The following is a 23,274-nucleotide window of genomic DNA, read 5'->3' on the forward strand; positions in this document are numbered from 1 at the left end:
TTGTGCTCCCAGCCAGCTCGATGTCTCTCGCTCCACCTCTGAGGCCCCACTGGCTCTTTTACGAAAGTCTCAGGGGCATTTTTGAGTTGTTTGTAAAACTAGTCCGAGCCTAGTTCCTGAGACGCTGAGTGAGCAGTACAGTGACCAAACTTTTCAGAAGGGTCTTACTGCTTTCAAACAAACAGCAGAAAAAAGGACAGAACAGTGTCGTTACTGTAGCAGTTAAAGCACTGCTGTCCTGTGCTAATGTGGCTGTCACATCGTGGGGCTGAGCGAGGTAATTCATCTCCCGTCAGCAGGAGGGGGTTGCTGCAGTACTGCATGCAGGAGATATGGTCTCAGTTCTGTTCTTAACATCTTAGCCAACCCTTACAGGGCTTATTAGCCCTGTACAATTACTAAGGGGCTCTGTATGAGGAGGAGAAAGGGGCTCAGCAGCAAAATCCTGGTCTTACCTTCCAGATATAGTGACTTCAAACACTGAGTGGAGCAATGTAAGGAAAACTGGTTCTCTGGTTGAATGTATTGTGGGCTCTGTGGTTGTGCAGGACTTGCCTGTGGCTCTGATAAATGCCTGGCATACCACACAGAGCTCAAGAATAAGAGGTTTATGTACCTCTAATCTGCAACCGGAGATTTATCAAGATGTGTCTCAAAAAAACCCTCTAAAATTCCTTAGTAAAGAGTTGTGTGGGGAGAATGCTAAGTAGAGTCAAGAGTTACCAGTTGCTGTTTGTTTTATTTGGGTCATTTATCATCCAATCAGTAGTGCCTATCACAGGAGGGGATGGAAGTGTAAGTAAATATTTGGAACCCCGTGTTAAATTGAGTCATTGTGTAACAAAGCACAGAGGTGATGTAGTATGAGTCAGATGGATACGAGGCTCTAATTTCCAACGTGTGTCTTAGTTCAGAACACCGAAAGTAGATTATTCCTCACACATGAAATGTGTAAGACACTAAATGCAATACAGTTATCCCATGTGTTCTTACAGGGCACTTTACTGGCAGCTAGAAAGGATGTCAGTCCACTTCTTGGCATTTGTGGTGCTTGTGATGGAGAGTAGGACATTACTGGTACCCGATATTCCACCACCTGCAGTTACCCAGTCCTAAGGGGCACTGGTGCAGCTTACCATGCTTGTTTAGGAGTCTTGAACACTTGCAGCTGGAGCAGGACAAAGAGAAAGAGCTGGCAGGGGCGTGGAATTTTCTTTGTGTCAGCTGCTGTGAGCCATGACAGGGTTTGTTTGTGGAAGGGCGGCTGCTGCCGCTTCACATTCTTGGCTGTGGGGTCTGGAGTGTGTAAGGGCTCTGATCCTGCTTTTGGTTTGGGCCCCTTGTGACACTTACCTGGCAGAGGGATGTCTTTTGAATGCTGGATCAGGCCCAAGAGCTTGGTTTTATCCTTGTAACTTTTGGTTGCCTTTGTAGTTTTTACGAGTCTATGTATGTAGAGCCCACGGTCAACTCTTTAAAATAAAACTGAAAATTCTACGGGATGGCTAAAGCCATATTTCTGCCTTGAGATCAGCAGAGAGAAACTACACATGAAGGAAAAGACATTGTGCAGCTGCAGTCACATTATTTGAGTAGGTTCATTCTAGTTTTTAGGAAATATTGATCTAAACAATTAGTTCAGGTGAAAATTACTGAGCATTAATGCTGTACTGTTCCCTTTGGAGCTGGTAGGGATTTTACCATCAGCACGAGTATGGGAGAGAAATATGAAGATCTCACCATGGTAGAGTGAAAGTAGCAAAAGGAAGTTATTGGAGTCCCACCAGTCCTGTGGCAAGAATAAGTATTTTGTGGTGTGTGATTGTCGTGTTATTTGGAATTAATGAGCCCATTTGTGTTGGGTGTTGTGTGAGAAGAGAGGTGATGATGCTGTGCCACAGAGGATGATGGTCTGTGAAGATTGTGTATAAAAGAGAGTTGGATGAGGCGAGGGAAGTGCTTTTTTCCTCCCAGTCGTGGAACAGGGTTTCCAAGAGAGCCTTGTAAATGAATGTTCTTGGAAGATGTCTTATCCACGACTCGTCTCTGAAGAGAAGAGGTCCTGCTTTGCACAGAAATAGGTGTTGTCTTCCTGACTTCTGAAAAGTCTGAAAGCACTGGATCATTTTGTGTGGTATTGAAAAACTGAGAGACAGATCTTTAGCTGCAGATTGCTGTTGCTCCATTACAACCAGCAGAGCACTGAAAATTGACTCTGGTGAGAGATGTTCAGTCATCTCTCCCAATCTCATGTATACATCTTAGAGGCAGAAATAACTCTATTCTGAGGGGCTTTTCACAAAAAAAAAAAAAAAATCCACAAAAGAAAAAAGCCTAAAACTATTCTTCCTCCTCATTCCACCAGCTCCAGAATGTGAATGTCATCTGGCCACATGCCCAGGAGTAAACACAGTGCTCTGAACAAGGTCTCACAAGTGGCTTGTAAGGGAAAAGAAAAAGCCCCACAACAACCAGCAACTTTTTGGGCTTCTAAATGGTTCTCTTACTTTTTTTTTTTTCCTTTTTTTTTAATCTAAAATAATGTCTTTGGCTTCTACGTTATATTTGCTGAACACAAATCTGTGCTTTCCAGGAATTAACTCCAGGGCTTCTCGATGCTGACTTTGTTGAAACGTGGTTCCAACATGGAAATAACCCAAAGCCTTACTGGTTGTGCTTTCACACGTGATGTGCATTGCATTTGCTGACATTGCCTTCCTTAACTTACCTGTGGATCTGTGGCCTTCCTCTTCTGTCTTCCTCTAAATCCTTTGGTTAATATTTTCTCTTAATTGGGTGAAGATTTTTGAGCATATGCCAAAAGATATTTAAATGCATTTGGGGGTGACTGTGCTGCCAGTTTTGGATCTGCTCGTGTGGGAAACTGGTCACCACTTTTTGCAAAGAAGCTAAGTTTTTAAACTGTATTTATCTCTTTTCATTTTTTTTTTTTTTTTTTTTTTTAATGCAACAACAAACCAAAACCATAACCATCACAAAAATAAACATGCATCCTTGTGCCAGCTGGGGCCTTGGCATACTTTGTGCTGCATAATTTGCTGAAACTGTAATTTCTCAGGAAAGCAGTTAGATGTTGGCAACTATGAAATGTCAGCCCTCAGTAAATGTTGTAATAAGCTCTTTTAGCTACAGCCAGGGGTTTAAAAAAGACTAATTTACTCACAGTGTCCTTGGTAGTTAATGCAAGATGGAAAATCCTACTTTGGGCACCCTGAGCAGCTCAGGAGAAGGAATCCGGGGTTCTTGTGGTGTGTTTGCTAAGGGCCATAACTGTCTGGTTTGCATGTCTGGGAACCTCCAGGATGCTCTGGGTTATTTAACTTGTGTCTGCACCTGTGCAGACACAGCTTTGTGCTTAGCTTTTACCAGCATTTGTCTAGAGACAGCTGTGAAAATGGTGGTTGTTCTGGAGGTGGACAAGAATTCGGTTTTGGGAGGTGTGAGTGAAAAATCTGAAGATTTTACTGCTGTAGCTTGAACTTGATTGACTTAAATGGTGGTTGCAGTAAAACTCATATCACAGTGTGTTCCTCTGAACATGTGTTAGACTTGGGAATTGCTGCTTTGTGAACTGCTTTTCAATGATTGGAAATAATTGGAATTTTAGAAAATTATCTTTGAAGAGTTAGGTAGAAAGGCTCAGTTCTAACTGGTGTTGGTGGTCTTTATTTATGTAATATATACTTATTTGCAAACTGCATTGCTTGGAATTTTTAGCTTATTTGACCGGAGGAAAAAATGAAGATTCACCATCAAACGAGCAACTAGTTTTCCTTTGGCTAGTTCAGGTTTTCTATTTAGTGGTTCCATAAAAATCCTTGATTAACATTTGTTGCACTGATAGATGCACAGCTCCTCCCTTTTGGCAGGAATTCCCTGCAAAGATATCCTTAGCATCTGTTTTGCAGTTTGTCCCCTTGAACGTTTCACTTTATCACAAATTTTTCCCTAAAAGATACAATCTGTCAAGGTAAATATTTGATTTGTTATAGCACAGGCTCGTTTTTTGGTGTCTATATGAAAAATGTGATTTCATCCCGTGGTATTTCTGGAGTGACTGGGCATTATGTTGGCAATCACTTCAGGGGGCACTGTTTGGGTTCTTCTCCAGCAGGGGCTGGGACAGGGCTTGGCAGGTTGGAGGAGACACAGGGCAGCATTCCTGTCCACGTGAAGTTATGGTCCACAAACTGTGAAAGGTGTTTGTTTTCTCCTTGATTTGCCTTCTGGTGCTATGGTTTTAGAACAAAGGCAGACTGGGACTTAAAAAATGAATTTTAGGGCTGAATTGAGTTCCCCCAGCTCAGTCAGAGGAGGTCAAGTTACTCAAGAGATTTGTGACTCTCCAGAGACGTGGGTTTGTGTTTGTGTGGGGAATACATCATAGCTGAGGTACAGAAGACAGTAATGAACTCGTTGGTGTTTATTTTAAGAGTGGCTGATAGACTTGGAAGGGTTTTTTTTCCATGTTGTTGTTGAGTTTATACAAAGAAGCTGTATGAAAATAACTGGCACCAGATGCAGAAGCAATAAAACAATACCATGTTAAGTCTTGAAACTGTGGAATGTAACCCCAAGAAATATTTCCACCTATTGGCAACTTTCTCTTTATTATCTGCAGAACGAGACTGATGGAATTTATTTGCTGTTAACCAATTCATTTTTCCTTTGTAAAAGGGCTAAGCAAACGTGTATCCCAGTGTGCTTAGGCTGAGCTCCCTGTACACGGTGGTTGCTAATGTTTGTTGCTGGCAGGCATGGCAGTCTCTTGGTACCAGTGTGTCAGCCAGAATTAAACCTAGAAAATATCCTGTCCTCTGACTGCTGCCTTACTTTCTGGGTTTGATCACGTTTGATTCAGATCAGAGGGAAAAAAGTGACGCCACCAGACCCTTTGTCTGCCCTTTGTTCATGTGGTGACCAATACAGTAAATCTGTGGAGCCACCAGTGTGCTTGGAATGGTCTGCTGTTGGCAGGACTTGGACCCAGTTTCACCGTTGCAGCAAATGAGGCTTACTGTCTTCTAAAACTCTTATTTCAAAACACACTGCCCCAGGAGAGAGAAAACAAACTGTTTACACAAGCAAACTAACAGTGGAGAACTAAACGCCCACGCTTCCTTCTTCAGGAGTTCCCCTGCTAGGAGTTCCTGTGAGCTCATTAATCCAGTAAGGAGAAACTTTTCAGTTGTGATCAAATGGGTCTTGATGGGACTGCTGAGGAAGCAAAGTTTGGCTGTGATGATGTTATCCCCTGTTCAGCTGGGGGATCAAAAGTAAGCTAGAGAAGGAGAAGTGCTAAAGGAGGACCTTCTTTCTCCCCAGCCTGGGAGAGGCTGTAAACCTTTGTCCTTGCTGTAAGAGCCAGTCCACGGCTGTGGCATCGATACCTCCCTCTCCATCTTTGGGCTATGTGTCCTGGTCTCTTGAGGGACTCGAGGAAAGAAGCCGATAGGGGAGGTTTTGGGGTGATGATCTTGGTCCACCTTCTTAAATACAAATGTATTTAAATGGAAGAAGGGGGAGGGATGAGAGGGCTGCTCAAACCTGCATAAAATGTCAGATCTTGAAGGCGTTGTGGAAAGTGCGTGGTGTCCACCTTATAGTAGAAGGTGTTCCTGCCCAGGACAGGAGGGTTGGAATGGGATGTTCTTTAAGGCCCCTTCCAACCTAAACCATTCTGTGAATATAAAATACTTCTGTCTGTCCAGGATCATTATGCAGATGGCTAGGGAGAAAGGAGTAGAAAAGGAGAAGAGCTTCAGTAGGAGGTAGAAAATAGTGAAAACCGAAAAACATCAGAAGGATTGGGTTGGTGGATGGAAACCTTGCAGGTACAGGCAAGAAAGCTGGCAAAGTCATGAGGTTTCATCCCCAGGGGCTCACTGCAAGATTAAAGGTGGGCTGGGGTAGGAGAGTCTGAGGCTGGTCAGGATAAGCAGAGCAAGAGGAGAGAGCTAGTGATGGACAGTCTGATGGAAAAAGGGAAGAGGGCTGGGAAAGCAGCAGTAACCTTTTCATTGTTGGTGAATTTGCAATCAGCAGTGACAGAAGATGATGGGGTTATCAGAGGGAAGAGTTTCTGGGAGAGGTCAGAGGGAACAATTGTGCTCTGGAGGAGGATCAAGAAGAGCACCATGAGGACAGGAAGGGTGACCTGTGTTTACGTGACTTTGAAGTTACCCAGATTGAGACCCAAACCAGGAAGCTCAGTTGAGGCTGACATTGCCAGTCCCATGGCAATGGATAAAAAACAGGAAGAGCAGTGGAATTAACTTGAGACCGATATTTCAACAGCCTTCAGCTTTGAATTTCCTGGGTTTCATTGGTGTGTGTCATAACCTTCTTGTTTTCACCATTTAATACTTTTTTTTCCCATAAAGAAATAGGGTGGGAGAAGAAACAATAAACACTTTATCAGAATGGCATGTCATGATGGGCTTTTCTGTTTTGTTTGGTGAACATATATTTAGAAACTAAATTGTAGATTCTAAATATTTGAATATTTGGAGCTCCCTTGCCCCTCAAAAAGAAACTAAATTGTAGATTCTAAATATTTGAATATTTGGAGTTCCCTTGCCCCTCCCTTGCCCCCATCTCCAAGATGAATAATGCCCCCCCACCCCAGTCCCCCAAATCAGCAGTAGTTTAGTTGTTTGAAAAAAAAGGTAATTAATATTTCAGAACATCATTGGTAAAAGTTGTGGGTGGATTTTATAAAGCAATCACCCTTTATAACTCTTTATAGACCTGATCATTATGAGAAATGTACAGGTGTCTGAAATGATTTTGAGGAATCAGGAGGGATGTTTAAATCCTCAAAATCCTTTCAGACAGAGGAGGCTGGAAGTCTCCAGTGGGGCTAACCCAGGTCACAAGCCTGTCCCTGCAGCCAAGACAAACAGTGATCCAGGCTTTCTACATTGAGTAGCTTATCTGTTCATTGCCTCTGAATCCGAGCTGGGTTGGTCAAGGAAAACTCTCCAGTGCAGGCCAAAGTGTTTTGCTGTCTGGTGTATTTACAGGGGACACCTTTGTGGGACACATTTTCCAGTGGTAGATCAATAATAGTCGTGGTTTGTTTAGTAGGTTTTCCCAGTAAAAAACTGCCTGGGCACTGGAAGTGAGCAGCTGCTGTCACTGGGAGCTATCCAAAGAACAAGGTGCCAGGTGTAGCACGTTTCTGATGCCCCAGTTCCTTAGTTAATAGATAAACCACTACATCAGTGGCACAATTGACGTACTTTCTTTTCTTTCGAGTGTGTCCCATGGAAGATGAGCGTAAGGCCAACAGCAGAATAAGCAGAGGGTGTTTGTTCCCTGGTTAATCATTGCCCCAGAGCCTCATCCTGTGCTGAAGGTGCCCAGCACACGGCCCTTCCAGCGTGTGTACTCAGCACTGCCAGGGTGAGCAGGTCAAGCCTTCAAACAGAGCTTGGGATAACACACTCCCTGGCTTCTGCTCTGACAGGTTCTTGCCTACCACTTAGTGCCCTGGGCTGAACTCCAGGAGTTGTGGACATTGGTGGAAACCTTTCTGTTGGTTTTATGAAATGCAGGATGTAGCTTCTTAGGCATTGGCTGCTTCCTGAGCAGCAGTTCACTTCTTTTAGCTACAGAGTTGAACAAAGAATAATCTTTGCAAAACACATCATAGGGAATAATGAAACCATTGCTTGCTATGGTAAAGGACTTATTTTCGGACAGGGAAATATCTGTTAAGCGGAGTGGTGATGCAACAAACACAGCTAGAAAGTGCTATTGCATTGTGGTTGAAAGAAGCTATGTTCTTTTCATTGCCCAGTGGTGTACAAACTATTTAACATTTGATTTTATTAATTTTTTTTTTAATAGTGAAGAGCCTAAAAGGTATTTGAGGTTACCTATTGATTGCAAAAAATAGAAAGCTTTTGCAGCTCTCTTAAGATCACTTTTCTGTCTTGCAACCCATGGCTCATTTTTACTTTTAAGATCAACTTTTAGAGCTGTCTGCCTTTATTTTTCCCATTTGTGTGCTGCTTTGTGTAAACAAATGCAATCCTTTTCAGTGAATTATACAAAGAATAATTTATCCAAATAATTTGTGCTGCCCTAGCTCTGAAAAGGTAATTGCTCCTACTGGAAATCAGCTGAAGCTTGCTGCTCAACTTTTCTGGAAGCACTGAGCAAAATGAGCACGAGCTTTCGTGTGCATGACAGTGCCACCCTGGGGTGCAAGGAACAAGGGGGATGGCTTCAGGCTGACAGGGTTTAGGGCAGATTAGATATTAGGAAGGAATTCTGCCCTCGCAGGGGCAGAGGGGAGGCCCTGGCCCAGGTTGCCCAGAGAAGCTGTGGCTGCCCCTGGATCCCTGGAAGTGTCCAAGGCCAGGCTGGATGGGGCTTGGAGCAACCTGGGCTGGTGGGAGGTGTCCCTGCCCAGGGCAGGGGGTGGAATGAGATGAGCTTTAAGGTCCCTTCCAAGGCAAGTCATTCTGTAATTCTGTGATCGTGGAAACATTTGAGCAGATAAGTGTTGGAGCTCGCTGAACTGACAGTGAGTCAGGTCTCTGCTTCCCCCTTGCTGCCTGGAGCACTCACCTCTGGCGGGGGACGGTCGGAGCTTTGCCTTGGTGCCTCTCTTGGGCACGAAGTAGTGAGGACACGAACACTGAAACCCCCTTCCTACTCTGACATTCACGGGGCAGGAGATGGAGAGATGCTTTTTCCAGGTGCCTGAAATAACCCACGGTCGAGCCCAGCAGGGGGTTGTCTTGTGCATCTCCATCTAGAGGTGGGTGCTGAATCCCATCTCCCCCCACAGTTGACTTGAAGCTTCTGAGGTTTCTCCAGACCTTCAAGTTATATTGTAATTCAGGCAATTACTTTTTCTTGCTTCTCCCCCGGGGACTGCAGCTCAATGTTAAACATTTTTGGGAGGTTTCTAAACATACTTCTGAATGTTTTTGTTTTTATTATTTACTGGTTTTGGCAGGAATAGTAAATGGAAATTACAGAAATACTGCAAGAAATGCTAGCTTTTGTGAGATATCCAGGCCAGGGAATTTGGGAAGAATAGGAACCTTCTGAAAGGTTATCCAAACCAAAGCCAATGTTATAAATGTATTTCTCTGACATGTCCAGAAGCAAAACAAGACACGAATGTATCAACAAACAATCATTCTCTTGTAAGTGGTTTGGTAGTATCCTCCATGACTAAATGCTGTGCCAGAGGAAATGACTTGGGGTTTTATTCCTTTGCAGTAATGTGGAAAGTATGCCATGAGAGCAAGCAGGAAGGGGTTGTTTAGTGGAAGAAAGGAAGAAGAAACTTGGACAGGGGCACAGAGAGGCAGCACTAGCAGCAAACAGTTCTCTGGGTAGTGGCTGTGTTGAGCAAAGCTCAGGATTGGATTCTCTGAGGTGTTCAGTGTTTGCCCAACTATATATGCTCCTGCTGGAAAGAGTGGTGCCATGTCTGTGTCGGTGGGAGCAGAGTCAGCCCAGCTCCTGTGCCCTTTTCAGATGGCATTTTCAGATGCTTTCATTTCTGAATGTGTGACTTCAGCAGAGATAAAAGAAGTGGGTGGACAGCTGTGAGTGAGACAGAGGATCTGTCCAAGATCTCATGGGACTTAAAACCTCTCCTGAGAGTGCTGTGCTGAAACAAGTTCAAAGTAATAACTTCTCTTTATCCTTTGGTCTCTTAAAAGGCTGCCAGTGAGTAGGATCTGGAATCAAGGGGGAAAAATAAGCCTGCAGGCAAAAGGTTGGTTGAGGCAGGAGTGATGACTGGCTGAAACCAGTTGTAGAAAGATCTGTGGGTAAGTTTGGCAGTGTTGTTCCTACTTTAGACTGAGTCAGATAATAATATCATGAGTCAGATAATAATACCATGACTGGGTCAGAGCCCCTGAAGGTGGAGTCTGTTCAGGTGATAGTTTCTTAAGCAGTGGCTGATACTTCGTGGCTTAATAAATAATGAAGTGAATGAGTCCTTGGAAAGCTGGCTGTGATTTTAACAGCATTGTTATGTTAACCAGGATGAGCAGCATTGATACTTCAGGATGCAAACAGCCGTGTCAGAAAGGAGCAGCCAAGGAAACTGAAAGCAGCTGTGACCTGTAGTAAATAAGCAAATTGTCAGTGTCGGGAGCTGAAAAGTAACCAGTTTGATAGCCAGGAGAACATGAATGGGCAGGGTTTGATGCTTTAGGAAGGAGGACTGCTAGGAGAAGAGCAGCCATACTGCAGCCAGGTGAGGGTCCATCTGGCCCATTATCCTCTGGTTATGAGGAGGATATGGGGTTACAACCCTGCAAACTCTTCACTGCACCTCCAGGTGGCACGTCTTGCTCCTCAAACTCATTTGCTTGGTTTTAAGGCATCACTTCTGCCTCTGGATCCCCAGTGCTCGCACAAGCCAAGGCTGGGTTGGGCCCTGGCTCGGTTCTGCCTGTCCCAGGGAGGTGAGCACCAGTGCCAGGAGCCCCAGAAACTCAGAAATCAGTCCGTGATCCAGGAGATCGAGGGACTTCTGCAGGCCTTGGGGTCACACTGCCCACTCTGGCACAGATCTACTCTTGTTCTACCCAGACCAAGAAACGGGGCTCAAGAGTGATGGTGCCTGATTGGAGAAACGCAGCAACTGAGAAACCTTCGGAACATAAATGGGTGTGTGGGCAGCTGGGACTCACCCCAACCTTATTTCCCTGGTCACAATATTTGCTCATCGTTTGGTTCTGCTGATTGCCTCTAAGTGCCTTGCATCTTGCTTTTCTTTGTGGGAGGAGCACTGATTTCCTCGGAGGTGTGTGCCTGGGGGTGAAGGAGGTGCTGCTGCATTTCAGGTTTTGCAGGATGCGCTGAGGGGCACGCTGGGGGAGTGCTGAGCACGGTTCATCTGTCACCTCCTCCCTGCTTTTGAAAAGCTCTCCGGGGTGTTGCATATTTGTGCTTCCTTTGTAGTTTTTCAGGAGGGTATTTCTTCCTGAAGAGGATTGCAAAGAGTCGTTCGTGGCCCTTCTGCCTACACGTGTAGAGTGTCTGTCTTTGTCAGATTTTTTTTTTTAACCTCAGGGGACAGAAATACTGTCAGTCACTGGCATCACCTTGGTGGCTTTCCTCAGGGGAGCAGCTCACACAAACACGTTATGTTCAGGTAGCAGAGCTAAAGTATAATGAGCATTTGAGGGAAAAGGAGGTTAGGGAATTTTTGTTATTTCCGAGCTTTTTTAAACTCTTTAATTAAAACGACAAAATACAGAAATGCACTGCTGTGTAAAGAGTGACTTGACATTTTTGCTGTGTGCGTTATTTCTTTTCTAAAAGTAACGGGAGCTCTTGCATTGTTTGAATAATAATAAAAAAGGATTGTAAACCCTTTCTGCAGCCAGAAGAATGATGGAAGTTAGAACCTCTTTTTGCATAATCTCCTCGCCTTTTGCTTGTGGATACAGCTGTGTTAACACAATGCAACATTTGAGTTGAGAGGTCTGCCAAATCCTGGCACCAGTGATAGTTTGCAGACTGAAGGTCTCATTTGATAGATTATTCAAAGTGATACTGTGCTCGGTTGTATCTGTGTCCCTGGAAGGAGGCTTGCAGTCAACTTCTCAGAGGAAATACTTTCAAAAGGAAAAGTTGAATTTTGCCAAGATTCAGATAAGGTCAGAGTGATTGGACAAACCAGAGCTTTGTAGGCTGGAGATGAACACAGCCTGCTCCCTGGGATTGTGCAAATGTGCTGGGAGAACACGAAAATGAAATGCAGGAGGATGCTCACATTTGCTGAAAATCTGAAGTTCTGTGTGTGTCTCTTGGCATATTGTCAAGTGTAGAATTGCATTTTAGAAGGGTGGGGGGTTTTTTACATTTTTAAAATACGTAAAATGTATTTATTCTTCCTGTTCTTGGTTTGCACTTTAATCCAACAGAAAATGGGTTCACTGAATTAATTTTAGTTGTTTTAACACTATATATTTATAAATTACTATAATAATTGGATTGCAATGTGATGCTAATTCACCATAGGTTTTACAAGTACATCTGTAGGAGGTTCTACTGGGCTTCCATACTCTTCTGTTGAGGGCCAGAGGGGGTTGTTTTCCAGCTGTACCCCACTACTGGCCAAGGGGATGGCCAAAGGACTACCCTGGCAGGTAGCAATCAGCATTAGTCTGCTGACATCAGCTGACCTTTACCAGTTTATACGTAAGGTCTGGACAGACATTTTCTCCTGTTCTCCCTTGGCTGCAGAACAGTAAAACCATTTCTTAATTTGCCTGAAGTGTTTTCTGTGCTAGTCTGTGCTCACTGGTTGCATGGCCTTTACAGGCTGAGAATGAAATAGGGTTTCTTCAGTGGGATAGCTTACACTTAAAACAGAGGAAAAAAGTGGGTTCTGCTAATTCTGTGGGTCAGCCAGCAAAAGGAAGGTTGCAGATCTCTTCCTTCAGTGATGGCACATGTGTAGTCTCTTCCCTCTGTCCTTCGTGTTAGACTTTCTTCCTCAGTCAGATCTTGTTAAGTTGGCCAGAAGATTAAAAATCATAGTTGGGAACTAAGGACCAGAAGGGCAGTGCAGTTGGATAGCCCTGATTCCTTAGGAAACGGAGCAGAGGGGGGTAAGGAGGACTGTGGGCAGGGACTTGTTAAGTTCCCCAGGTAGCTGTGGCCTTTGCTCAGGGGAGGCATACAGACTGTTTCATCTCTGCCAGGACTTTTGGCTAAAGAAAATGGGATATTTGGCTGAATAAGACCAAGTTTGGAATGGGAAGATTAAAGGAAAGGAGCCTGAATAGTCCAGTAAGATGGTCACTGGCCCTACTACAGTTAAGTATAAGGAACATACAAAATGCCCAATAAAATTGCTGGAGGGGGAGTAAAGAAGTCAGAAGTCTGAGTTACATCCAGGCGTGTGGATGGCGCTCTGGCATCCCTGTGTCAATGACAACCAGGAGAAGGGAGTGGGAGAGAGCAGCTGAAAAGCACCCATTTGTGAAGCACACAGCTTGTGTGGGCATCAGCATCCGGGCAGGAGTGCTGCATTTCAGGGAAATCTGCCAGGCAGGCAGAGCATTCCTTTTCCCTGCTCTGTCTTGTCCTTCCCACACACGAGCTTTGTCCTGGGCGTGAAGAGCTGCGGGAAGACAGCACTGTGTCTGTCAGCACAGGCAGGAGAGCCTGGTGCTGTGTGCAGGAGAGCCTGGTGCTGTGTGTGTGCAGGAGAGCCTGGCATTGGGTGCAGGAGAGCCTGGTGCTGTGTGCAGGAGAGCCTGGCATTGGGTGCAGGAGAGCCTGGTGCTGTGTGCAGGAGAGCCTGGTGCTGTGTGCAGGAGAGCCTGGCATTGGGTGCAGGAGAGCCTGGCATTGGGTGCAGGAGAGCCTGGTGCTGTTCGTTGCAGGAGACCTGGCGATAAAGGGTGCAGAGAGCCGTGCTGTGTCAGGAAACCGGTGCTGCTGTGTTGGCAGAGAGCCTGGCATATTGTGCGCAGAGCCGCCGTGTCAGGAGACCTGTGCGTTGACCAGAGCACCTGGCAAATTGGGTAGCTAGAGAGCCTCGCATTGGAATGCAGAGAGCCTGTGCTGTGGTGCTGCAGTGCAGACCGGGCGTGTGGTGCAGGAGAAGCCTGAGCCAACTGGTGTGCAGACAGACCTGGTGCTATGGTTGCCAGAGAGCCTGTGCTGGTTGGCAGAGAACCTCGGTGCTGTTGGCCAGGACGATCCTCTGTTGTGGTGCATGCAGGAAACTGCACTGGGTCAGGAAGAGCAGACTGGGGCAGAGAACCTGGTGCTGTGTGTGTGCAGGAGAACCTGGCGTTGGGTGCAGGAGAGCCTCAAACTGTCCAAACTCCACAACGACAACTCCAGAGCAGTGGTTTTCCAGCCTGTTTTGGATCTGAATAAGCGTCAGATGTGGACGGGTGTGTAGAGAGATGAAATCTCCTGCCAGTGGGTTTGTTTTTCTGCAGTTGTTCTGGCACCACGTGGAGGTACTTGTGAGCCCTGAGGCAGGAGCCCTCACCCACTTTTTGAGTGCTGCACCCCGGCCATCCCTTTCACCAGCAAACCTTAATGTCTCTTTGTGTGTTGGGTGGCCTAAAAGAAGTAGCTGCACAAAAAAAAAAGCCCTCCCAGCAAATACAAAAAAACCCAGCAGTGTTTCCCACTGCACTAATTTTAGTCAGAAATACTAAAACCCCCTCAAACTCGAGAGATTATTTAGGTTCCCCTAAATCAGTTTGAAATTACACTGTAACCACCAAGGGCAGTGGGGGTGGATTCACTGCCTGTGTGGGGCTGAGAAGAGCAAGGGCTCGAGCTCGGAGTTATGGTCCTACAGATCACAGTGCTACTGCATAAATAGTAACAATAATAGCAGTTATGAAGCAGTTTAGAGCTCCAGAACCTCTTACAAGGAAAATAAGAAGTGGTCACGTTTGAGGCTTTCTTCTGACTGGAGTCATACCACTCCTTGAAGGGCAAACTGTGTGTTTGGATTTGTCTGTGTGTTTGAGTGGGGAATGTAAAAATCTTGGCATGGTAATCTTATTTTGGTAATAGGATTGTGTGCAGACATCCTTGTGGCTTGTGGTTAAATTGAAAAAAAAAAAAAAGAAAAGCATTAGATTTCCTGTGAAGGGGTTGTTGTTTGCAAATGGAGTGAATAACAACTGCACTTACAACTGCATGATCTTGCTTATAACCCTCTAATGGAACTCCTTTAAAGTCTCTAGGGGTTTTTCCTGTGACATTTAATTTGATGTTGTAGTTTTGGGATTAGGATCAACTTGGAAAATTGAGGTTTTATTCTAATTCCTTTTTGGGTTTCTTGAGTCTCCCTCCAACTTAAGTCTTTCAGGTGCAAATTTCCCTTTCCAGAATTCATTGACAGAAAACATTTTTTTTTTTTTTTGTAATTTTAAAAAACTTGTTATATGGCAACCTTGAGATGGTATTTGATATCGGCTATTCCAAACAAAAAGTCTTTAAAATGTTTGATGTCCCCAGAGTGGAGGAACTGTTCTGTCCCCCTGTGCATGTGGCAAATGAGGACACAGATTAAGTGATTTAATAGCACCTGCAGACTCCCCCCCTTCACTGACCATCAGTCTCTTATGGGATTGGTGCAGTCAGGTTATTTAGGTGCACTTCTAGGTAAAGAAACACAGATCACAGTACCAGGAATGGATCCTTTAAATACACTGATTTACAAAGAAAGTTGGATTTTTTTTAATTTTGGGTTTTTTTCCCTGCACTGTTTTTTGTCCTTTCCTGGTTTGGCTTTCACAACAATGCAGAATTCGAGATTTTTCTTTCAGCCTTAAATGTCTGCAAACTCTGCCTGGAAAACAGGCAGGATTCTGAGCTTCCCAGCACGGCTGCTTTTTGACCAGAATCTGAGTGGAAAAATGTAACCTTTTCTAGTGCTCTCATGGTATGACCTCTGGAAACAGGGCGAAGTATTTAAGGCTTCCTGCTACATGTTAAAACCAAAAGAAAATGTTTCTTTTCTCCTGCTTCTAGCTGTCAGCCCTTTCCAGGGCTTTTGCTTGCCAGGGTTTTTCCTTTAACCCTTTTTTTATTTAAGCTCCTCCTTCCACCTTGGTCAGGTCAGTTTTTGAGCCGGGTCAGTTTTTTCTGTAGTGTTTTGTGCTTGCATTATTCAACATTTAGGTGACTGAACCTTCCAGCACGACTGCCTGCTGTGTGGTTGGTAAATGTGTGGGCAAGGAGGAGAGTTTGGCTGTTTACATACGATTATAAACTCACCTTTAAAAATCCTAGAAGGCCTTTTCAGCCAAGGAACTGATTCCTGTTTAGTTCAGAAGTTTGTTCACAAATTACTGGTGCAAACTGGTTGTGACTTAAGAGGAACTGTCCTGCTCTGCTTGCACTGGAGATCACCCCGCTGATGTTCCTCCTTCTGTGGGTATGTTCTAGTGAGGCACTAGTTTATTCTCCTGGGTGTTAAACCATTCATTTAAGTTTACCTGAGAGTGGAAAATGCAGCTTCTTCCTAACTGCATCTTCATCTCCTCACTTGGATGTGACTCAGTGGCATTTTAGGAACTTGAAGCAGCATTTCTGGGGGGTGCTTGGGCTTTTTTTTTTCTTCATCAGTTTTTACTTTAATGCTACTGTGTTTTCTCCCTTGTGGGTGATTTTAAATTGTTCCCCCCCTCCCGATAAATCCCATGAATACTGTAATATTTGAGAGCAGCTTGTAGTGACATCTAACATTTTGTTCTGTTTGTACTGCAGGCTGAGGTCAAGCAAACAAAGAAAGCAATCATTATGTTTTAGCATTCTTCTTTAATGAGCACATGAAAATCTGCTCACAGCTACAGTATCAGCTGTGAAGAGAAGGGAGAAACATTGAACTCCGAGTAGCACTGGTTTTTTGAAGCAATTTATGGAAAAATAATAGACTGAAGGGATACGTAAGGACTCTGGTAGGAAATAAATGGCACAGTGTTGTTGACGGAAAGGGGTTTGGCAGAGGGCTTGTTGTGACTGTTTCTGTGGCTTAGAAATGCAGAGGAATTTCCTACAGACTGGACTAACCATTAAAAAATGTCTCTGCTTTTAGGAGTTGAAAGCATACAGTGGAGTCTTCTCAGGGAAGATGTCGTCTTTGACAATGAAAACCTGTTGTCTGGACAAAAGAGGAAGTTTCTTTAAGGTAAATGGGATATTTATACAGAACTTAAAGTCCATGGGCTAGTGTGAAATGAGTGCTGCAGAATGTTCAGTGCTCTCTGTGATATGTAGCAAGCCTTTGCTGTAAAATGGGGAGTGCTTCTTGAACATCTCTTTTTTCACAGGTGGTGTTTGTGGCTGCCTTACCCCCCAGTTATTTCATGTGTATATTGTTTTCCTGTACACTGAATAGAATATTTGGTGTAAAATAGCTTGTGGCTTTCTTTGCCACTAATGCTGAGAACATAACCTTTATTATGCCCAGGAATAAAATTGTTAAGAGCTTTCATAAGGTGGATTTGTGTCATTTAAAGTTGTGGTACAGGTTTATGATTTCCATTATTGGATTGAAAGTTGGTTTCATTTCCTTGCCTATTTTGGGAAAACTTGGCATCCCAAAAAGCCGAGGTGCAGTGGGAGTTACCAGTGCAGTTTTCAAAGCACAACTGAATCCCATTAACTGTTGTATTTATGTGTAGTGGAGGAGGTCTGGAGGCAGTGCTGAGTTTAATTGTAGAGAACACTGCAAGGAAGATTTTCTTTCAGTGAAAAGGGATTAATTGATCTGAAGTACAGTTGTCAGAGCCTTCATGTGCCTGGTGTGAGTACAGCTGTGAACACCACGTGCTTCTAGAAAGCAGGACAGGGAAAAGAGTGTCCAGGCAGTGCCTCTGTATGGAAAGGATGCTGACCTGTCAAACTGTGGTGTCCTGCCACTGACCAGAAGTGTGTATCTTTCTGGCAAGTGCCAGAGTCACAGTGACTGTCTTGCTGGGCAAGGCTTTGCTTGAAGGAGCAGTCAAACTTTGTGGGTGTTTCTGAGCACTGAATTAACTTACCGTGATCCCATCCCTTGGAATATTCACTGCTTGCTGCAGCTTCTACCAGGGAAAGTGCAACACTTGCTGCCATCTCTGCACATCATTGTTTCCATTCCTTCTCTTCCTCTGGGACAGAAATACCCTTCTTTTGCTGCCTGAATCTGGCCCTAATGCTTGGGGGATGGGTGTTCCAGTAGGTGACAAATACACTCACAACAGGCTACAGGCAAAGGGGAGCCAAGCAAGTGGTGGCTGGTGCCTTTAGCCCATGGAGAGCTGTAATGAGTGTGCCAGGACCAGCTGTGGTGTCAGCAGCTTCACACCAGGACTGTGGCAGTGGCACACAAGCGCTGTTGAAGGGTTTGTTTCAGGTGCTACCTGCTGTCTGTAGCTTAAGCCAGTCTTTAGGGAGTGAACAACCAGCACTGCAGTGACAGTGTGTTTCCCTCTTTGGCTTGCCCAGGGCTTTGTGTGGTCAGCTATTAACAGGGTATTCCAGGGACAGGAACCACTTCTCAAGTTTTGCAACACACTTCAGCTACATCTCGTATCTCAGGACCACAAACATCAGCCTTGTTAATGGCAGTCCACAGCCATTTAGGGAGAAAAGCTGTATTTTTCAAATCATAGCAAGAAACTGTCTCAGTTCTGAGGAATATTTCTAGGTGGTCACTTATGTGTGTGCTGAAGGAATCCTCATGTCAGATGGGACTGTAAGCAAGTGTCCATGTTCTGCAGTCCTTTGCTATCTCCTTGTGCAATTCTCGTGTGCAAAACAGATGCTGGAACAGCTGTTTTGTTCATGCTGATGTGGTTGTGGTTACTCAGGATGATTAGGAATGCAGTCTGCCTGAGCAATTTCTAGACATGGCACTCTTAAGGCTGTAAGAAACATTGTCAGTTAAGAAACTAAGGTTGCCCTAAATTTTCCTGAGGGCAGGCTGGCTGGGGAAAAGATGCCTCAAAGCTGCTTTTTCAGAGCTCTCCCCATCCCTGGGAAGTTGCAATTGGGCCGTGGTTCCAAACCCACGGTGTCAGCCTGGAAACTGCAGGCAGTGAGTGTACCCAGCCTGTGTGCAGTGCACCCGGGGCCTTGGTGTGCCTACAGGGAAATTACCTCCCCCACGTAATCTAATTGTGACAACTTGTATTTGCTACAGCTGAAAGGGTGAGCAAACAAAATACTTGGCACATCAGATTTTTTCCAGTTTCCATTATTTTAATTTGCCTTGTCTGTGTGTTTAGGAGAACTAGTGATTCTGCTGTGGGATTTTAACCCTGCTGATGTGTAGTTTGGAATGCTCTCCTCACATGCACAGACTGTGTACTGTACTTCTGCAGGTGGCTCTCCTGCTGTGCTTTTGCTTTGCAGTTGCCTAAGAAACCTTTACCATGCTGGCATGCAGATTCTCAGGGCACTTAAATCCCCATAAAAAGGTGTCTTACTATTCTCAGCAACGTTTCCCAGAAAAATCACTGACAAATACCAGTGGGAAATTCCAACATTATGGTTTTTTTCTGGTTCTTAAGTAGTTCTCATTGCTGTAGCTTCTTACCATCTTTTAGTCTTTTCACGGACATTCCTTTGACTGTTGGTACACAAGGAAAACACTATTGTCCCCATTTTACACAGGGACACAGTATTGTCCCCATTTTACACAGGGACACAGTATTGTCCCCATTTTACACAGAGCAGAGGTCTGTAGTTTTAAGGCTAAATTCTGTGGACTCTTTGTGCCTCGCAGTTGATGAAGCTTAGAGCCAGCAAGTAGTAAAGATGAAGCAAGGATGGAGTTAGTCTTGGGTAATTCTGGGACTGCATAGCCTGCCAGTGGTTACAGAGGGAGTGTGCAGTAGAGCAAGGAACTGAATGTATATGTCTCTGAGAAATGTCCTCTTTACTGAAACATCCTCCTCGTGAAGATGTTCCAGTCTTTACTGAACCGGCTTCAGAGGTTTTACACTAATAAAGCTTTTCTGTTCCAAAACCAAGCATAGCGTAAAACTTTGTTGCTTACTGATGAATAAGACAGTGAACTGTGTCAATGGCCCTTAGAATTCACAGCTCACTGTGCAAAACAAGCAGAATTTGCAGCCGTGTATCAAACTACTCGATTGTACTCAGCCGTTCGCACAAGTCCGGGAGCAGCGTTCCCAGCCGGGCTCATCCCTGGCACTCGGCCACCTCGTCACACAGGGTGCTCTGTCAGGGTTGCTACGTTCTGCTTATCAAAACAGGAAGGAAAAGATGTGGTGCCAAAGAGGATGCAGGTCCACAGAAAGAATGAAAAATGAGCTGCTGGCAGGAAGGGGGGGTGGTGAGCGGCGAGGCTCATTTGTCCGGTCTGATCTTGCTCTTTCAGCCCGGGGGGCCTTGCCAGATTGGAAGCACCGACCTTACCTTTTCCTCTTCTGCTGTTGTAAATCTCAGGGCTTGGAAACATTCTGCAGTGGTCTGCTGGGCTGCCTCCTCCTTGGCTGCCAGAGCTGGCAGTTTTGTTAGTTCCCTGTACAGGCTTATTTGGCATTTCGACACAAAAAACAGGAATTCAGTTGTCGTGCAATTTTTTTCTAAAAATGTCCTAAGACAGACATCAAATCAAAGCCACCTGTCCTCTTCTTGGGAACAGGAAGCTCTTCATCAGTTGAGTGAGTAAGAAGACCTATAGTTAGGCTGTGCTTCTGGGAGAGGCACTGGCTGTGTCTGGCTGTGTGTGTCAGCAGAGCAGCTTCCCAAAGGTGACTGTGGCCCCTGGGCAGTGTGTTGCTTGTGGTGAACACACCCGCTCTTGCTTTTGCTGCTTATAAGACATGCTGAAAGATGCCAACCAAAACTGGCCTGTGGGTTGTGGTGGCAGAGCACTGGGCTGCTGGAGTGCCATGCTTGTGGGCTGGGTGTAGGAGTGTTACCCCCCCAGCTTCCAAAAGCTGAGCTCAGTCTCCCTGAACCAAGAATCAATTGACAATATGCAGAGTGTGGCACGTTATGAAAGGAAATGTTGTGGTGTAAGATGTTTGCATTTCATTATTTCTTTGATGGGTATCAGGCATGTAAACAGTCCATGGTATTTGGCAATGTAATGTTTAGGATAGTTTGCTTAGGGAATACTGTGCTGGGCTGCTGTGGGAGTTCATGCTGTCTGAGTCATAATTAGTCTTTGGGTTCACAGTGGTTACATTGTAGTTTCTTTTTAACCTACGGAACAGTGCTTTATCAGAAATAAATTCCAAAGGAAAATCATTAGACTCAAAAATGGCTATTTTATCATATTATGTAAGGTGTCGTTTTAGTTTTGGGGGTTTTTTTAACCACCTGAGAAGATGTCATACTTCCAAACGCATTTCTTTTCAAGTAAACCTCCTCTTTCTGTAGTATAGCAGGGTAGTATCTATTTCATAGTCCTAAATAGGCTGCAACAGATTTCTCCTGATTACTTTTTAAGTCTTTGGGTTCATGTATGCTATTTTACATTAACAGTGGCCCCTGGCAAATGTATCCATCCACTTCAGTTGTATTTTCCTTTGGAAACTGCCTCTTACCATCTTGGTTTCCATTCTATTGAAACAAATGGGTGAGTTTTCCAATTATTTCCAGCCAAATAGGTGTCACACTCTTTGCAAATAGAGAAATCCGTTTGAGGAATTCCAATTGCACTTAAAAAGGCAGAGCCCTTTGCTGCTGCTTGTTTGCTCAGGGTCGAAGCTAATAATAGTCCATAGCCAGGATTCTTCCTGCATTTTGCAGAAACCTGTTATTAACAGCTCACCTTGTCTGATGCTCATCATGTGTCCATCACAGGTGCTGCATAATCACCAGACCTTTCATTGGTCCTGAATACTTGGGAGGTGATGTCATAAAATCATGAGTGCACCCTGTGTTATTTGATAGAAAATGGTCTGTCAGGTGCTGTGGTGACAGTATGTGTCAGTTAACTGCAAGGATACCCAAATGATTCAACTCCATAAGACCTTTGTTCTTTTTTTTTTTTTTAAATTGAGAGTAACCTTTTTTACCATAAAGAAAATTTAAGGAAAATCAGTTGCAATTTGCAGAAAATATTGGTGGATTATTTTAGAAAAAAAACAGGGGGGTTATTCCTAAGGATAAATGGTTTTTTTGAGGTGAGGTACAGGGTGGGTTGCAGAGTGTGTTCTGTTTGGTTTGATGCCACACTTTACCTGGTTTCCTTGTCCAGGATGTACTGACCTCTCATAGACTGAGGAAAGACTGCCTTGTCCTGGAGGATATGTAGTATACCCCAGAAATCTGCCCTGTGGAATAGAATGTGAGCATAAGGCTCCTTGAAATGTGCCATTTTGTTTGTGTTCTCTTTAGATAAAGTGAAATTGCTGAACATGGAAAAACTCCCCTCAGGAATGATAATTTCTCTTCAAGGCAGGCATACAAATTAAAAAGTGTTCAGATTACTTTGCCCTTAGTACAGTTTGGATTTGAGTTCCTTGCTGTAGTGCCCAGAGATTCTGTTTTCTGGGAGGGAGATTTTGGTTTTTATTTTGGTTGGTTGGTGTTTTTTGGGAGGGTTTGGGGTTTTTTGCAGCTCTCATCAAAGCCCATTAATTCAGTTAAGTGAGTTAACAGCCAGATGGCGACAGAGCAGGTCATTCCTTTCAGTGGTTCAAGCAGTAACCAGGTATTTTAAAGCTCTGAAATGAAAAGCTTCAGCAGAACCAGAAAGGGAAGAAGGCTCCAAAAGCTGTAGAGACAGAGTGAGGATTGCATCAGCAGTGTCTTATTTAGTAGTAACAACTGGTATGGTTGTCTCACTACCTCACTGCACTCAGCAAACCTCATAAGGAATGAACACTGGGGAAATTTAGCAGGTACCTGAGACTGAATAGTTTTTGCTTGTGTTTTGACATTGGAACAACTTCTTTTTAACTAATAAAGCCCTTTTCCTTTGTGTTCTGCCATCAGTTATGAAATGTGATTTTAATCCAGGGATAGGAAATCCTAATATAAGTAACTGATAGGCTGTAATTAAACCTGGAATGGATTTTTTTCACAAAGGTGTGCTCTTATTTTTTCCAAATACTTGTCACATTCTTTATTTAAAAGTGACAAATCGTATATTTCTTTCTGAACGTGTATTTATTAGCATTTTTGACTTGCATTTTGTATGTTTTCATACAAATAACAAGAAATCCGTTGTGTCAGTATTTTAGAATGCCATTAGTTATTTAAAACTAGCTCTAAGAAAGTACATTCAGAAGGTACAGCTACTGAAATAGTTTGAGTGATTGTTGTATCTAGAGGCTGTAATGGATTGCTCATCAGAGATTTAGGCCCAATAGGTTCCTGGGGGTGTGCTGGCTCTGGCAGGATGGTGTGGGTTCTTCCCTCTGCCATGCTCAGGAAGGCATTGCTCACGTCTGGCTGCAGTGACCCAGGGCTGTTTAAGAGTCAGCAGGGGGAAGGTCTTTGCAATGCCAGTGGTACAGAACATCTGGGAGCTGTGACACAAACAGCATAATGGTAATGCACTCTCACTTAAGGTTGGCCAGCTGTAAGCAGAGACTAAAATTTCCTTTAAATTGATTGGAATAATGCTGCACAGCAAAGGAGAGAGTGAATTCCTTCCAGTAGAACAGTACAGGGGAATGATGCCCACAATGCTTTGACAACGCTGCTGTGCTGAGCTGCCTGCCCTGAGCGGGACTCGGGGTCATGTCTACTGAGCGACTGTGAAGACTGTTCTGACTTGGACTGGGAAGCTGTGTTTGCCTCAGT

General features: G+C 44.3%; 1 protein-coding gene across 1 annotated transcript in view; it reads left to right on the forward strand.

Annotated features, from left to right (window-relative positions):
- Positions 1-23,274, forward strand: part of LOC103758574 (sodium/potassium/calcium exchanger 3) — a 166,043-nt gene that overhangs the window by 110,976 nt on the left and 31,793 nt on the right. Inside the window, exon 15 of the mRNA XM_018077518.3 lies at positions 16,595-16,687. Within this exon, the coding sequence (XP_017933007.2) occupies positions 16,595-16,687 (93 nt within the window). The remainder of the gene's footprint in view (positions 1-16,594; positions 16,688-23,274) is intronic.

This window comes from Manacus vitellinus, unplaced genomic scaffold (assembly GCF_001715985.3).
Source record: "Manacus vitellinus isolate BGI_N305 unplaced genomic scaffold, ASM171598v3 scaffold_38_pilon, whole genome shotgun sequence".
NCBI classification, from domain to species: Eukaryota; Metazoa; Chordata; class Aves; order Passeriformes; family Pipridae; genus Manacus; species Manacus vitellinus.